At 32.8% G+C, this 17194-nt stretch overlaps 2 protein-coding genes across 5 annotated transcripts in view; one reads left to right on the top strand and one right to left on the bottom strand.

Annotated features, from left to right (window-relative positions):
• The window catches only part of LOC143242055 (uncharacterized), a 77018-nt gene extending 66507 nt beyond the window's left edge, over positions 1 to 10511 (top strand). Inside the window, exon 5 of the transcript XR_013022396.1 lies at positions 10340 to 10511. The gene's annotated coding sequence lies outside the window, so the exon portion shown is untranslated. The remainder of the gene's footprint in view (positions 1 to 10339) is intronic.
• Positions 10512 to 10779: 268 nt separating this feature from the next.
• Positions 10780 to 17194, bottom strand: part of LOC143242053 (uncharacterized) — a 66209-nt gene continuing 59794 nt past the window's right edge. For 3 of the 4 annotated variants that reach the window (XM_076485398.1, XM_076485400.1, XM_076485399.1), the window contains 3 exons: positions 15508 to 15758; positions 12553 to 12708; positions 10780 to 10853 (listed from right to left, as the gene is read on the bottom strand). In XM_076485398.1, the coding sequence (XP_076341513.1) occupies positions 12579 to 12708; positions 15508 to 15758 (381 nt within the window). In that variant the 3' untranslated portion in view covers positions 10780 to 10853; positions 12553 to 12578. Of the gene's footprint in view, positions 10854 to 12552; positions 12709 to 13110; positions 13232 to 15507; positions 15759 to 17194 lie in introns of those variants that run through there. The other variant, XR_013022394.1, reaches the window with a different exon arrangement.

The raw sequence follows: 17194 nt of genomic DNA on the forward strand, positions 1-17194 counted from the left end.
CTGGTGTCGTATCATCATTGCTAAGAACAACTTAATAGACTCTGATGGATCACCTGGTGTTGTATAATCAATGCTAAAATGTTTACCACATTTATATTTATATGTCTGGAACATTTTCTAATGTTGGGTGACACACAATTAAGGGCAATGATAATGCAGTAGAGTTTACAAGAATAAGCAATATTTTGGTCAACTAGTCAGTTTAGTTAAAATAACAATTTTAGGTAGGACTAATTTAGACTGAGTATTTATGTTATAATTATATTAGTTAACAATGTGGTCACAAGGATGAAACTAGAATTGAATGCTGTAAGTCAGTCAACTTAGCCTGAAATTTTGGACATGTTCACACTGAACAATTTGTCTTCGTTCCACTTGTTTAGTACGTCGGTGTAATCAACTCTGGTTTCCACGATTCTATGGTTAGTACAGTACACTTTGAACTTTTCCAGTAAAATTATGTTCTGTTGATGTTTTGTTCGAAATTCTTGACCCAACTTTTGTTCTACGAAACATGCTCACCCTTTATGATACGTGACTGGGCGGTTCATTGTTACAAGCAATCCCACAGTTCCTCTGTGAAACAGTGGTTGGTGAGTGGTGATCACTTGGTACCTATCCTCTTTTCTTTCACTGCTAAATTATCGACGGCTATAGCAGATAGCCCTCGTGCAGTATAGAGCCAAATTCAAACAAACCGATACTCTCTTCAGACAAATATGATAAGATAATGAATTTTTCAAAGTTTTGCTCACTAAAATGGAGAAACTTTGGAATGATGTATCGAAGTTTGCATTCTGAAAGGAAGCACATTTCAAGATTTTCCTTTTTAACTTTAATTTTCAGAGTCACAGCATACAGACAACAGTTCGTTTACATATGGTCATATCAATATATTAGCAATCATTGTATCGAACGAAAATGATGTTTGACGATTAATTGTATAATTGTATTGAAGATGAAGAAATACTTTGATACAATAGAAGGGGACAGAGGTAAAGTTTTCAATATTTTACATATTCCATCTTCAGTATACAGAGCAAAATAGAAAGACGTAATTTCTAACTAACTAAATAAAATATATTGCTGAAATTACGATAATGTGAAACTAAAATACACGGAAAGTAAATTACTGACAATAAAACATGCTGTAAATATTTTAAAATGTGCTATTTGAATGAAGACTACATGATATTCGGTGTAGATTAAAGTTGTTTAATGTGGATGGTTTCTTTAAGTGCTAATTCCAGATCAGTGTTATCCATACAAACGATACTTATATTTTAATGTTCGTGTCCTGTTTCTTCACAGTTTTGCTTTATAAATGAAACCCATGACACGGGTCGTACGTCTAGGCGCAGCCGTTGCGAAAAGTGCACGAAAGGTTGGCGGCGGGACCTTCGATTCGTCGTCCCTAGAGGATACGGTCGGCATTTCGAACACCTGCTCCCGCCGAGTACACGCATTGGCCTCGGTACAAGTCGAACAGAGTCTCAGAGCATGTGCCAGCGATTGGGAAATTTAAACACCCGCGCCCGCCGCCTACCGACGGGGGAACCGATTTTCTCGATCTGTTTCGCGCGTGCGTGGTCCAACAGCAGCTTGCTCCAACGGGTCGGACGTCTAGACGCAGCCGTTGCGAAAAGTGCCCGAAAGGTTGGCGGCGGGACCTTCGATTCTTCGTCCCTAGAGGATACGGTCGGCATTTCGAACACCTGCTCCCGCCGAGTACACGCATTGGCCTCGGTACAAGTCGAACAGAGTCTCAGAGCATGTGCCAGCGATTGGGAAATTTAAACACCCGCGCCCGCCGCCTACCGACGGGGGAACCGATTTTCTCGGTCTGTTTCGCGCGTGCGTGGTCTAACAGCAGCTTGCTCCAACGGGTCGGACGTCTAGACGCAGCCGTTGCGAAAAGTGCCGAAAGGTTGGCGGCGGGACCTTCGATTCGTCGTCCCTAGAGGATACGGTCGGCATTTCGAACACCTGCTCCCGCCGAGTACACGCATTGGCCTCGGTACAAGTCGAACAGAGTCTCAGAGCATGTGCCAGCGATTGGGAAATTTAAACACCCGCGCCCGCCGCCTACCGACGGGGGAACCGATTTTCTCGGTCTGTTTCGCGCGTGCGTGGTCAACAGCAGCTTGCTCCAACGGGTCGGACGTCTAGACGCAGCCGTTGCGAAAAGTGCCCGAAAGGTTGGCGGCGGGTCCTTCGATTCGTCGTCCCTAGAGGATACGGTCGGCATTTCGAACACCTGCTCCCGCCGAGTACACGCATTGGCCTCGGTACAAGTCGAACAGAGTCTCAGAGCATGTGCCAGCGATTGGGAAATTTAAACACCCGCGCCCGCCGCCTACCGACGGGGAACCGATTTTCTCGGTCTGTTTCGCGCGTGCGTGGTCAACAGCAGCTTGCTCCAACGGGTCGGACGTCTAGACGCAGCCGTTGCGAAAAGTGCCCAGGTTGGCGGCGGGTCCTTCGATTCGTCGTCCCTAGAGGATACGGTCGGCATTTCGAACACCTGCTCCCGCCGAGTACACGCATTGGCCTCGGTACAAGTCGAACAGAGTCTCAGAGCATGTGCCAGCGATTGGGAAATTTAAACACCCGCGCCCGCCGCCTACCGACGGGGAACCGATTTTCTCGGCTGTTTCGCGCGTGCGTGGTCAACAGCAGCTTGCTCCAACGGGTCGGACGTCTAGACGCAGCCGTTGCGAAAAGTGCCAAAAGGTTGGCGGCGGGTCCTTCGATTCGTCGTCCCTAGAGGATACGGTCGGCATTTCGAACACCTGCTCCCGCCGAGTACCTGCTCCCGCCGAGTACACGCAGTTTCTTTGTGCCCTTCGGACAGATACCCGGTGGAACACGCTACGACGAGTTCGACGGTACTTAGAGGTAGCCACGTAGAAAGCTCACTTTCAGGTTTGTGTTTTTTAGAGACCTTTAAGACAACATCCTTAATATTATAGGATTTGACTGTGGTAGTAATGGGTATTTTTGTCTTACCATGTTCTATATATATCCTTTTATTATTTGTTTAGTAAATATGTAATGTATAATAATTACCTAAGTTAGATACAGATAATTGCAAAAAGTTTTTTTTTGTAAGGAAGATATTTCGTGGGTGTGTACATAAATCAAGCTTTTCATTACACCCTTTTTTTAAAATTTAGTATAGTAATTTAAACCTCTTGTGACATCTGAATTGCTCACCAGTGTGGCTGAATCTGCTATAATATCAGGTTTATGGAGAGTAAATTCTGTATCTTCTTCCTCCTTACAAAATTCCACACAACACATGATATCTGGTTCTTAGTTTTATAAAGGTGTCTTCTCCATGGATATCTTGCATTCTGTGGACAGATATTGTCAAATAAGGCTTGTTTAAGCTTGTAAGTCACTATAAGGTGTTTATGTTAATATGAATAATTCTACTATTTTATGGACGAGGGACAGTTCAGCCAACCTTCTAAACTCTGTATCTTCACAGCTGCTTACTATTAATAGACAAGTTCTTTTGGCAGTGAATTTTATTTTTTGATGTTATTAAATCAAGATTTTGGGCTGTACCCTGTATACTGGAAATTGTAACATCCTTTTCTAGCCTACCTAATTTCCACCCAAATTTAATTTGATTTTAGTGATTTGGAAAAACTTCAGTGTTACAACCAAATTTTAAAAACAAAATTTTTTGCACGAGAAATAAATACTGCTGCTTTGGTGAAGGGATAATTCAGTTGAATTATTTTTTGTTTATTTCTTGCTGAAATGCAAGAAAAATAAAGAAAAATTTTCTCCGAGATTAAAGAAATGTATAACTATGTAATATTTCTTGCACCTTAATGCAAAGGAGCACCAGATAAGATTGAAAATACAATAGTAGACAACAATATATTGATTATTAAATAATGTTAGAAGTTTGTATATGGATATAGATTGTTATTAGATATTTCTGCAGTATTTCATTTTACCATTCCTACTCTAAACTCATCTTCATGCTGTGGAAATTTTCTTGTGACAGAATTTGCTCAGTTTCTTCAAAAAAATCCCAAATATACTGACAGTAAGGCAGAGAATCGTTTTAAGGTACTGATGTATTTATAGCTCAGCTTCTTTTTGTGTCATCTCCATCACTTAGTGCTTTGATTTTGTGGGATGTTAGGAGAAGCTTTTGTAAAAGTATAAGCATAGATAACCCCTTTTTTTTTTTTTTTAGTTATGGCTAAACAGCAATAAATAGCTGTAGAAGTAAATCAATGAAGTTGATATACACTATCATTATAGCATGGTGAGCGTGTTAAAGGCGTGCGACTTCGTAATCTGAGGGTTGTGGGTTAAGCAAGCCTGTCATTCAAACATGCTCGCCCTTTCAGCCATGGTCAATCCCACTATTCGTTGGTAAAACAGTAGCCCAACAGTCCTAAATTAAGAATGGCTAGCACAGATAGCCCTCGAGTAGCTTTGTGTGAAATTCAAAAACATCTACAAACCAACTCATCAACCCTATTTTATCCACCACCCCTCAAAAAAGTATGAAATTTGTTTGGTTACAGAGCTAACAAATAGAAAAGTTCAAGAAAAAAAAACAGGAGATTAGTTGAGTACTTTATTTCTTTTTTTAATGTTTGTTATTTAGGCATAAGTGTAAAAGTAATTGACATGTAAATATAGGTGTATTTGTTAGGTTAGTTAAGATTAGAGTAAGTAAAATTATAATATAAAAAATGGTTCTAAAGGCACAAGAACAGGTTGTAATAGCTCATGGGTAACATAATTTGTAATTTAAAGCAAGCTGCATGTAATTTCACAGATATATCATTGTGACACTGGGGAATGGTACGAAAAAGATTAAACAAAATAAATTTAAAAGTTTAAAAGTGTACATTGTTACAAAAGAAGAAAAATATGTGACAAAATGCCAAATTGTTTACATTTTAAATGGGTAAATTTGATAGTGAGGTAAAAGTATGGTTTCCCCTTTAGGATCTTTTTAGCTTAATGCTTCTGATACGTTCATTATTTCCCTTTTTTTGAATTTAAAATATTATATTCTTTCCTCTTTGCTTTAATTAATATATTGTTTTATGACATTAAAATTTGTTTTCACTTTAGTTTCAATCCATTTCATAACTTTGCTAAATATGTTAAACTGTTGCCAGCTAACTTGTTTATTAACCCTCCATTACTAACAAGTAATATTCATTTCCAATATTTTATTACATATACATACCAACTTCTCCAATTCCATGAACTGGTAATGCTATACACTGTTGGTTCTTCCTTGTTGTTGAAGTTCTAGATGATATAGAAATGTTGTCCAGGTTTGTGTCATGGTCTGAAAACCCTGAACCAAAGCGAGGTCAAAAGTATAAAAATAGTTGTTATTCTCTTTGGCATATAGAGAGTTACTTAAATTATTGACAAAACATGGTTATATTTTCTGGGGAAAGATAATTAGTAAAATAAGTTATGACTAAAACAGTTTCAGTCTAAATGATTTCAGTTATCAATCCTGAGAGTGAAACCTGTAAAACTAAGCACAGTTTAGCATAAACATCAACTGTTACAGTCTGCACATCATCCCTTATTTCTGTTTCATTTTAATAAAGATTTTGTTAATTGTACACACTTGCCCCTTATTTTATATACACTAAAAACTTGTTAAATACATACTTCCTGGTGATGCTGTTATCAATAGATCAATTCACTGATCAGATCAAAGTATCACACACGTACACTACATTATTTTTTTCTTTGTTTGTTTTACATATCCAATCCATATCATGTATTCAACCTAGAATTTGAATTAGGATATAATCAAAGCCAAATCACAATGACCACATAGACAATATAAGAATGAGATGATTTAAATTGTTACCAGTCTTATATCAAGAGAATATTATACACACACTAGTTTAGAATTAAACAAGTAATGCTGTCTTCAGTAGCATACATATAACAAGATATAGTTGAATTATTATTATACTAGCATATACCTAGGATAAAGACACCAACCAAATGAATAGTATTAAAAATAATTATAAGTAAACAGCAAAGCAGATCAGAGTAACAATAATATACCTGTTAAAAAATAAATATGGACCTCATACTACAACAAAAAATTTTATAGGAGACAGTGCAGCTGTGAAAATTATTCATTGTTTGAAATAACTTCTCTCACATTCTTTTACACTGGGCATAAATGTTCAGTAACATATATGTATTTTAAATATACTCATTACAAGTCAAGAACATGTATATACATTTCAACCTTAAATATATACAACATAGTAGGACTGCTCATAATAAACCAAATATATTTTCATGCATTTTCATTCAACTAAAACAAGAGACTATCTACTATTTCATTAATTAGCTCATTTTTTTTAATGACAACAAAGTGTAGTTCTTACATTAAACTCTTCTTCGTCACATTAAACTTTTCTGTGGATTACTTGAAACTAAAGAACTGGGAGAATCTAAAGTATTTATTGTACAAGAAATATTATTCATACAATGATTAGAATTTTGCTCAATAAAAGTTATCACAAACTTCTAACTTTTTTCCTCAATGAAAATGTAAATTCATAATTAATAAATGATTATCCATCTCTTGCATACATCCATAGAAATTCTTAATAAATTTTGAAATTAGTACTCAACTTCTTAAAACATTGCTATTACATCATTTAAATAATTACACACATTATCTTGTAAAATATCTATCAAAGTATATTTTCACATAACTACAAAGGTACTTCTTGAGAAAAAAAAAACTAAAATAAATACTTTTCTTGAAACTTATGGTTATAGTCAAAACAACTTTTTCCCTTAAAATTAACAGTAGGGTCCAGAACCCCATTAACTTTTTCAAATGATTTTTCTCGACTAGTTATGCATCTAATTCTTGTGGAATCACAACAATGTTCCTAATACAAGATACAAGTAACAAAAATATATGCAATTAAAAACACCATTATCATTAATCCCACTGTTTAATATTAGGATCTGCAAAACCTATGGTGCAATGTGATCACAATAATGAACAATTTGTAAACAGGTTGGTTATTTGGGAATACATTAATTGCTACCCTATAAGTATCATTTGAACTAAGGATTGCTTGGATTACATGAAATAATTTATTTAAATGTTTTGAAACTTAAGTTACTATGTTGAAGTCTTTTCAAATTATAAATACCCAGATATTATCTCAAGATCACTAAGTATGGAATACTTTAAAAGTAAACTTGGTCAGTAAACTATATTCAAAACATGTATAAACAAGTTACTGAAACAACTAATCTAGAACATATTCCCAGGTTTACATAGTGTCTGATACAGTTCAAGTTTCATGGTAGAAATAACAACGTTTGCTAGCTTTTTCATCTTGTACTGAGGAATGAGTGAAGAAAGAGACAGAGTTACCAATCAATATTAATTTACTGCAAAGAGAAGTGTCTAAATAATGGTACTAGATTGCATTTCACCAAAATAAAATTCAAATATTGGATATCAAAATAAGAAGTTAACAGAGCATAAGAGGAAACATACATACACCATCCATCTATCAATATCAAGATATGTTTAACTGACAATAAGATGATTTCAAATTTTACAAAAGCCTTATTTTAAAACAGTCAATATTTAGCACAAAGTATAAGCTGCTCCAACCTTATACTACCAGTTACTAAAAATGTAAACCTTAAAAAAACCTTTCAAATTTTAAAATTTGTAAAACTAAGCACAGTTTAGCATAAACATCAACTGTTTATTTCTGTTTTATTTTAATAAAGATTTTGTTAATTGTACACACTTGCCCCTTATTTTATATACACTAAAAACTTGTTAAATACATACTTCCTGGACAAATTTGCTGTTATCAGTGGATCCAATTCACTGATCACATCAAAGTATCACACACATACACTAAATTTTTTTTCTTTCTTTGTTTGTTTTACATATCCAATCCATATCATGTATTCAACCTAGAATTTGAATTAGGATATAATCAAAGCCAAATCACAATGACCATAACTTACACATATAGACAATATAAGAATGAGATGATTTAAATTGCATGATTTACATGCCTGACTGTTGGAGTGAGATTGAGCACCATGGTGAGAGCAAAAGAGCTGTCTGAGGCTTTGAGAAAGAAAATTATAGCAGCTTATGAGTCTGGCAAGGGATTTAAAAAGATCCCGAAATCAGCCATTCCACTGTCTGGAAAATAGTCAACAAGTGGAGGACTTTCAAAACAACTGCCAACATGCCCAGGTCTGGTCGTCTAAGCAAGTTCACCCCGAGAGCAAACCGCAAGATGCTATAGGAGGTCTCCATACACTTTAAAATGTCATCACGGGATTTACAGCAGGTTCTGGCTACTGTTGATGTGAAAGTGCATGCCTCTACAATCAGAAAGAGACTGCACAAGTTTAACTTACATGGGAGGTGTGCAAGGAGGAAACCTTTGCTCTCTAAGAGAAACATCAAGATCTAGATCAGCAAGACACAGTGAAGTGTATCAAATGAGCACGAGCTATTTTATTCTGTTGATTTTACTTCCCTGGCAGTTGTCTACCAGTTTACACATAGAATATTTCAAACAATTCAACAGTGAAATTTGTCACTGGTAGGCTCACACTTGAGATTATATTATCAGTCATTTGCAAGGTAAAATACTTATATAACAACAAGATCATTAAACACTGTAAAGTCAAAACAACGAACATTTCAAAGAGAAATATCTTAAATATTCTTAACAGAAGCAGAACAATTTGCACAGCACTTACTTAAGAAAGGAACAGAGTCCCAACACCACACCCCAGACCACTCTGTACCATCTCCCTTATTCACAATGTTAAAGCTGTGGTTAGGGAAAAACAAAAACAATCACTGCAATAAAACCAGCATTATTAACAAAATAATATACTACACGGGGCCCGGCCTGGTGGGTTAAGGTGTTTGACTCGTAATCTGAGAGTCATGGATTCAAATATGCTTGCCCTTTCAGCCATGGGGATGTTATAATGTAAAGTCAATCCCACTATTTGTTGGTAAAAGAGTAGCCCAAACATTGGCAGTGGGTGGTGATGACTAGCTGCCCTCCCTCTAAATTAGGGAAGCTCTCATGTAGCTTTGTGTGAAATTCAAAACAAATAATATACTAGACTTATAAAGAATTACAATCCAAATATTAATACAACCACATTTTGAACAACAACTGTTTATCAAAGTAAGAAACATAGCTAAACATACTGGAATAATTACAGGTCCTTTTGCCCCAACAAGAAAGTTTGTAAAGTTATGTGATCTCCACGATCAGCCTTCTCATCCTGTGTAATTAAGTTTAGCACTATCATAGATACAATGAAAATTACCATTCAAAAACTAAACTGTTAAGCATTTTATAGAAGGAATTTGATGTGCAACTGTTTCTCTTAACAGAGAAGTTTAGCCAATATATGAACCAAATGAAATAATCCAGATATGAATAATCATTCAAATTAAGTTAACCACTGATCTCACATGTAGTGCTTTCACTGATATTTACTTTGAGTATGTAGAGAATAATAATAATAATAAAAAAAAAGTCTGAGGACAACTGTCTCTTAATATACTGAAGTTAGTAATTCTTACATTCTTGGTCTGTAAAATAAATATGCATAGTCTCACAAGTAACAGTGATTATACCGTCCAAAACAACTACCCTTCATGAAGATGTTACTCTCTTACAATAATATTAAAGATACCTTCAAGATACAATGCATTCAAAGCTTATTATTATTACAAACCTTCTTGGATTAGAGAAATTTCACACTCTTTCTCTTTTTAATGGAGATTTTAATGGAGAGTTTCTATTTAATAAAAATGCATAAAAAAATCTGTGTTTTGTAATATTAATCTAAATATTTTAGCATAAATCAGTTGAAAGATATAACAGATCTTTTTTGAATATATTTTTTATTAAAGGGTAAAATGACCATCAACACTAAACTAAAAAAAACAGTTCAATATACCAATAAAGAAATGTATAAAACTTGATTCAATGTAATTAAATTGAATTTGGGTGGTAATTAGGTAGGCTAGAAAAGGATGTCACAATTTCCAGTATACAGGGTACAGCCCAAAATCTTGATTTATTAACATCAAAAATAAAATTCACTGCCAAAAGAACTTGTCTATTAATAGTAAGCAGCTATGAAGATACAGAGTTTAGAAGGTTGGCTGAACTGTCCCTCTTCCATAAAATAGTAGACTTATTCATATTAACCTAAACACCTTATAGTGACTTACAAGCTTAAACAAGCCTTATTTAACAATATCAGTAAACAGAATGCAAGATATCCATGGAGAAGACACCTTTATAAAATTAAGAACCAGATAATGAATTCACTGTCATGTGTTGTGTTGAATTTTGTAAGGAGGAAGAAGGTACAGAATTTACTCTCCATAAGCCTGGATATTATAGCAGATTCAGCCACACTGGTGAGTAATTCAGATGTCACAAGAGGTTTAAATTTCTATACTAAATTTTAAAAAGGGTGTACTGGAAAGCTTGATTTATGTACACACCCACGAAATATCTTCCTTACAAAAAAGTTTTGCAATTATCTGTATCTAACTTAGGTAATTATTATACATTACATATTTACTAAACAAATAATAAAAGTATATTTAGAACATGGTAAGACAAAATACCCATTACTACCACAGTCAAATCCTGTAATATTAAGGATGTTGTCTTAAAGGTCTCTAAAAAAAAAAACACAAACCTGAAAGTGAGCTTTCGTCTTTCCTCTTGCTAAGTCCATACCCTGAATGTCCTTCACAAAGTGTTTCATTCAATCTATAACAACACTAGAACTACAAAAGTGAATTATTAATTTTGTTAGTTATATATACCACTATTTTATATCTCTATTACACTGCAACCTCCCACACAGTTAACTATAAAGAAACTTAAAAACCTGATTGCATAGTTTCATAAACAATGAACACTGTCAGTTTACATACAGAAAGAAAATACTTTAGAAATATTATATAAAATTACAAGAAATGACAGTATATGTTTCACCTAATTAAAAAAATTAAATCTAAGATTGTTATCATGAAACATTTAAAAGTAAATAAATAATTTGTGTGCTTTAATGAACACAACAATATCAGCGTCTTAGATAGAACACTGAGAGAACTCGGATCCCTATTCAACACAAATTTAAATTTCAGATTTGGAAAGTTGGAGAATCGGAAAATAATAATTAGAATATAACATAAGGAACAGAAATAAGCATTTTACATCCATAATATAATAACAGAAGAAAAACAATTAAGTGCCTGTCTTAACAAATATCAATTTTAAAATAAAACTATGCACATACTATTTCCATGTACCTTAAGAGTTCTCTGGCCATAATACTTTTGTTATTATGTTTGTTATATTATTAACATTGAAAAACAAGTTATTAAATAATTTATTTCAATCCTTTTAACCTCTTCTCAACATAATAAATGTTCTCTAGTACTATTATGTGACTAAATATAAATTAAGTATTGTTAACTTAAATGCTACAGCTTATTTATTTAAAAGGAAATTAAAGATTTATATCTTCACCCAAAAATGTTATAATGATAAGTCATTATCTATTGTAAAAGTTTTACAATTATCTGTATCCAACTTAGGTAATGATTATACAACACATACTTACTAAACAAATAATAAAAGGATATATATAGAACATGGTAAGACAAAAGACCACAGTCAAATCCTATAATATTAAGAATGTTGTTTTAAATGTCTCTAAAACACTGATCAGAAACTTTTGGGCTACTATTTTACCAATGATTAATGGGAATGACCATCACATTAAAATACCTCATGTCTCAAAGATCAAGCATATTCAGTGACAGATTGCAAGTGGGGTACTATTGGGCTAAATTTTATGTTTGAGAAAAGCAAATCCATAATATGTCATGAATGAAATACAAGTTCAAAAGTAAATAAAGCATTCTACATTAATATAAAGAGTAGCTAACTTAGTAGTGAAAAAATAAAACAAACATGTAATACATAACTTTAAAAACTCCAAATAACTTCACTACTTTCATCACTAAATACAGGAACAATTTTTATTCTAGAACATGTACATGTAATGCAGTTATTTCCATATATACAACAGCAAAAGCTGAACAGCAAGTTTGTTTGTACAACCTTTCATAAAAATAATGTCATGTTTCTTGCTATTCAGAAATGTCCATTTTACTTAAGGTTTTAAAATAAATTTTTCATGCATGATAAGTTCAATCTTTACCTTTATCAGAGCAAGTATAAATCAAATTCAACTAGACGTTGTTGAGAAAGCTTCTCAAATATGTGACATGGAATAATATAAAACTGAATTAGCTCTTACAAGCAAAATGAGTTTTTTTTTCATACTTTGAAATGTATTGAAGTTCAAAAGATACTAACAGTATATGTTTTTAGGCTATTGAAAGTCATTTTTAGACTACTTAGTGGTATATAAGTTACATACAATTATATTTCATACTTATGCTTTGAAACATTCATAGTGAACTACAAAAATAAATCACGCCATTCAGTTTTTGATGAGGCACAAGTTCCATATGAGAATCTGTCTCTTTCACTCTTCTCTGCATTTTCATTATCATCTGATTGTTTATCCAGCCACATCATTATATTCCGCCTTGAATAAATTTCAAAGAAAATTAATGGAAAATAAAAATTATACATTTCATTTTACATTGCACATAATAATATTCAAAACCAATAAATTACAAGCAAACACTGAAGTTGAAACAACAAAAGCTAGCTTTAATAAATTTAAATTAACTGTCAAATCAAGAAAAATTCCCTAATTTATGAAATGCCACTGCTTATTTTGGAGCAAAGCTATACTGAATATTCACAACCTTAGATTCATGACTACCAAAAAGTAGCTTGTCATTGTCTCGCAAACTTTTACTCATACTTCTAAACTTTTGTTTTATGGAACAATTTGTAAAAGAAAATGATAATTATAATTACAGGCAATGAAACTCACAGTTTCTAGCAAAAAAAAATTTTTCAAACAAAGAGTAATAAATACCTTGAATCTACAAATTACAGAAATGTAGCCTCATGAGGTTAACCTAATCTCACTCAAATTATATATTTTCTTATTATCTCAGCTCAATAAAACTGTAATGTCACCTGGTGCACCTGCTGTTCTGAAAAGAAAAAAAATAATAAAAGTCTGGAAGTGAGGGAATGGGATGGAAGAAAGTCTGATAAACTTTTGTGAATTTCTGTTTAATGCTTGAATAAAGTTGTTGGAAAGGTTCACAAGGATGATGGCATTGTAGAAGGTCCAAAGGAAAATTTATCCTCCACTAGGAAACAACAGGAAAGAAAAATAAAAATATGAGATCATACTCAGATACAGAATGCTCCAATGATAAATATCATCAAAAATGAGCACAATTTTGTCTTTGCTTCTCAAATAATGCAAATTAACCTTCAACATGCTATATTTTAATAAACAATTATTTTTTAGTACACATGTATCTGCAATATTCTAGTACTACACAAGGAATTTGAGGATATGTAACAAGAATTAATTTATTTTCACAAATAAACAAAACTGCATAATACAGAGTAGTCACTTAACTTTTCCCTACTTTTCTACATATTAATTTATTGCATCTTACAAATACTAACAAAGTGAAATCTGATGCACATATACAGCAATTTTATTTCACAAAATAACAAAAATAAAAGACTGACCATAGGGGTTTAAATTATTAATTTACAAGAATAAGACAACTAAATATAATTTCTTTGATCATATTACACACTTCATTCATGTCTCCTGAATAATGAATAATACTTTAGATTTTCTGGGGCAAATTATTTCACACACTAGCAAGTTTGATATTTTCTTTTGGCTTCTTTATTCATCAGTTTAATTTTGGTTGAGAGTTGTTTCTATTTCAGCTTTCTTCAACCAGGAGCTATTATATCATGCAGCTCAAACAATTTTATGTAGTTCTAAAGTTCTCATTACAGTTAAGAGATTGGATTTTGTGCAATTGGACTTTTATGTGCAAATCCCAGAGACCTGCTAAAGCACTAAATTTTAATAACAATTGTACATCACATTTTATGTATAATAATGGATGTTACAATAAAATGTAGACTTCAGCATCTTCAGATAAAATTTTAAGAGAAGTTTCTTTCGCATCTAATACAAAAGTGTACAATTTTACTAAAATTTTCATTAAATCCAAAAATGAACTTTTGTATCCCAAAGTTCAAATAACAAAATACATAAGATAATGCTTAGAACCCTCTAAAAGACTTTACAATATTGTATACATTTTAACCCATTGTTTCTACAGCTCTGAAAAATTCTTTAAAATAGTCCCTACTCTCAACACAATATCAAGCTTGGATGCACAGACATAATATATGCACATGCAAACATAAAAACCTATCTAACCACATAAATAACTTACAAAACTTCCACATTACAAAATGTACTACATGAAGCATCAATCAAGATTTGTAAGTTTTAATAATTCAATTACATAAGTGCAGTCAATTTGTTGAGATTAATTATCACACTTGGCAGACTCTGTTTAACAAAACAAGAAGAGTATTCACAACACAATACAATTAGAACTAATACATAACAAACTACATAAACTACTTCCAATGTGAAATGAGCATGATGGGATTTGAATGCAAACTTCAAGAAATTACTTATTATTCTCTGTTCAATAATCTTATTTTCCATTCCATTACATTATTTCCTTTTCCTGGTTTATTAGGGGTAACCATCCTAGCACAAATAGTTGTAAATGTTAAATTGTATTTTTGATATATGCATATCTATCAAATGGTTGGGAATTCTCTATAATGAACTAAACAAGTGCTAAACATGTCACCCATTGCACCATGACTTGCAACTGCAGCGAGAAGCCACTGCATTAACATTGCATGCATATGTTATCAACATAAAGTGCAATCAACATTGGTATATTCTCAAAGATTACATAAATTTAATTTTTAATGTTAATGCTGACAAAGAAAGGAAGCATTAACAATAACTTTGTGGACACCATCTTTTGACTTGTACATATAAATTAAAAAAAAAGTAAAGTATGAAAGATCAAGTTATAATACAAAAAAAACGTTTAAAGCATAGATCTAAGGCCTATACTTAGTAGCCCTCAGAATGAATTTTAAATGCTTTTCTGTGAGAACATTTCTTCTTCTCAACCTTACTTTTAGTCATGTGGTTTGAAAATGATGTTTTCTAAAATAATTACTGTTTTCAATGTTGTAACTTTTCTTCAGTTTAGTTGTTTAATTTCAATCTTGTTCCATGACTGAATTTACTTTTTACATGCACATCTTTAATACGTATAAATGGCTTATTGTGGGTGATAACTCACAAATTTACATAGTACCCTAATTTTATTACACATATTTAATTACACACCTTTCTCCTTCTGGTATCATACTGGCATCTCCATCTTTCTTGTATATATCCTGCTCCAAAACAATTTTGTTGGAACTCTTTTCAAATGACTTGCAAGTCTCTTCCAGAGACATTGTAACCTTGAAGTCTTTTACATGCCCACAGATCATCTGCAAAAAATGAGTAATATCCACTTCTAGTAGGTTTTCCTGGCAGATTCCATCCACAACTGCTTCAACATCTTGTTTTTCAAGGTGGTGACCTTGATTTACCTAGGTAAATCAGCAAAAACAAAAAACATGAATTAAACATCTGCATAATCTTCAACTAAAAATGTTTTTTAAGTTGTATTTGTATTTTAGCATGCATATTACTTTAATTGACAATAAAATAGTATTGTAAACATTAATTTTAAGTTTCACACACATATAAATGATATTTCGCTCGGATTCCGTCATATATATATATATATATATTTTACTTAATAAAAATTAGCAAACCAAATCTATCAAAAAAATATCAGTGAGAAAGAGATATAGCATCTTCTAAATGTGACATTCTCATCTGAAGTTGAAGTTTCAGCTAACGTTTAAATAGCTCTGACAGAAACACTACAAAATCAGGTGGAAATGTAAAGGGAAAAAATGCTCTTTCTGTTGGTTATAAACAGGAGTTAAAGAGTAGTATGTGGGACTAGATAAGAACTTTTAAAAGATGTGGGAGAAACCACTCTATGATTTTACAAGATACCTACTTTTTATGAATCTGCTAAAGGTGCGAAATTCTTATTTCATATTTAGCTTGTATGTATTTCAAATTTGCGTTTCTAATTAGTTGGCTACTTGTACATGTTGTATGGTGGGCATAATAAAATATTAACTGAGCAATAAGACAACTAGACACACAAAAATCAATATTTAACTTTTTTTCTTTACATTTCCTTTTAAATTAAGAAATTAATGCGACTACTTCTCATCAAGCATACAGGTAGCTCCCTCAACTATTCAAGAACAATCCTAACTGAAATCAACTGCACTGAAAGAACAGGTATACTAGAATATGAAAAGAAAGTGTACTGATGGAATACCACACTATTTCTGGAACAGGAATAAATAGTGATATAATTGGGTCTGAACTGAATTGACAGGCACAATAAAAGATATATAGCACTGAATCACTATAGGAAATACAGAATAACTATGACAAGATACAGTAAGGAGTTGAGAAAAATAGGAAGGCTTGTGTGTATGCAATGTTAAGGAAAGTGCCTTTGGTTACATTTGTTTATGCCAAGTGTCGTCAATCTGGAAAAAACATTCAGTGGAAACACCTCATATAAGACTTAGCAATAAAAAAACATCAGGGTGAAGTGCCCTGGACATGTAGGATTCATAACTAGACCTCTGTCCACATCAATTATAAGAAACAAGATGCAATACCAAACATAGTGACAGTGAGTTGTATCATAATGCCAGTAAATGAGCTAGAGAAAAACAGCAATAAGTAGCTAGGGCTTGAAATTTGGATAGGCCAAGTGCAGTTTGCCTAAGCAAAAAAACATCCAGGAGCAGCATCATGGATACTGAATATTATTGTACAATTCATTATTTTAGTTAGATTTGATACATTCTCAAACTAAGGAGTCATGTTAAAGCAGAAATTTAAATTCTTACAAAGTAACAGGATGCATGTTCAAAACAACTTACAA

Source organism: Tachypleus tridentatus, unplaced genomic scaffold (assembly GCF_004210375.1).
Source record: "Tachypleus tridentatus isolate NWPU-2018 unplaced genomic scaffold, ASM421037v1 Hic_cluster_1, whole genome shotgun sequence".
Classification (NCBI taxonomy): Eukaryota; Metazoa; Arthropoda; class Merostomata; order Xiphosura; family Limulidae; genus Tachypleus; species Tachypleus tridentatus.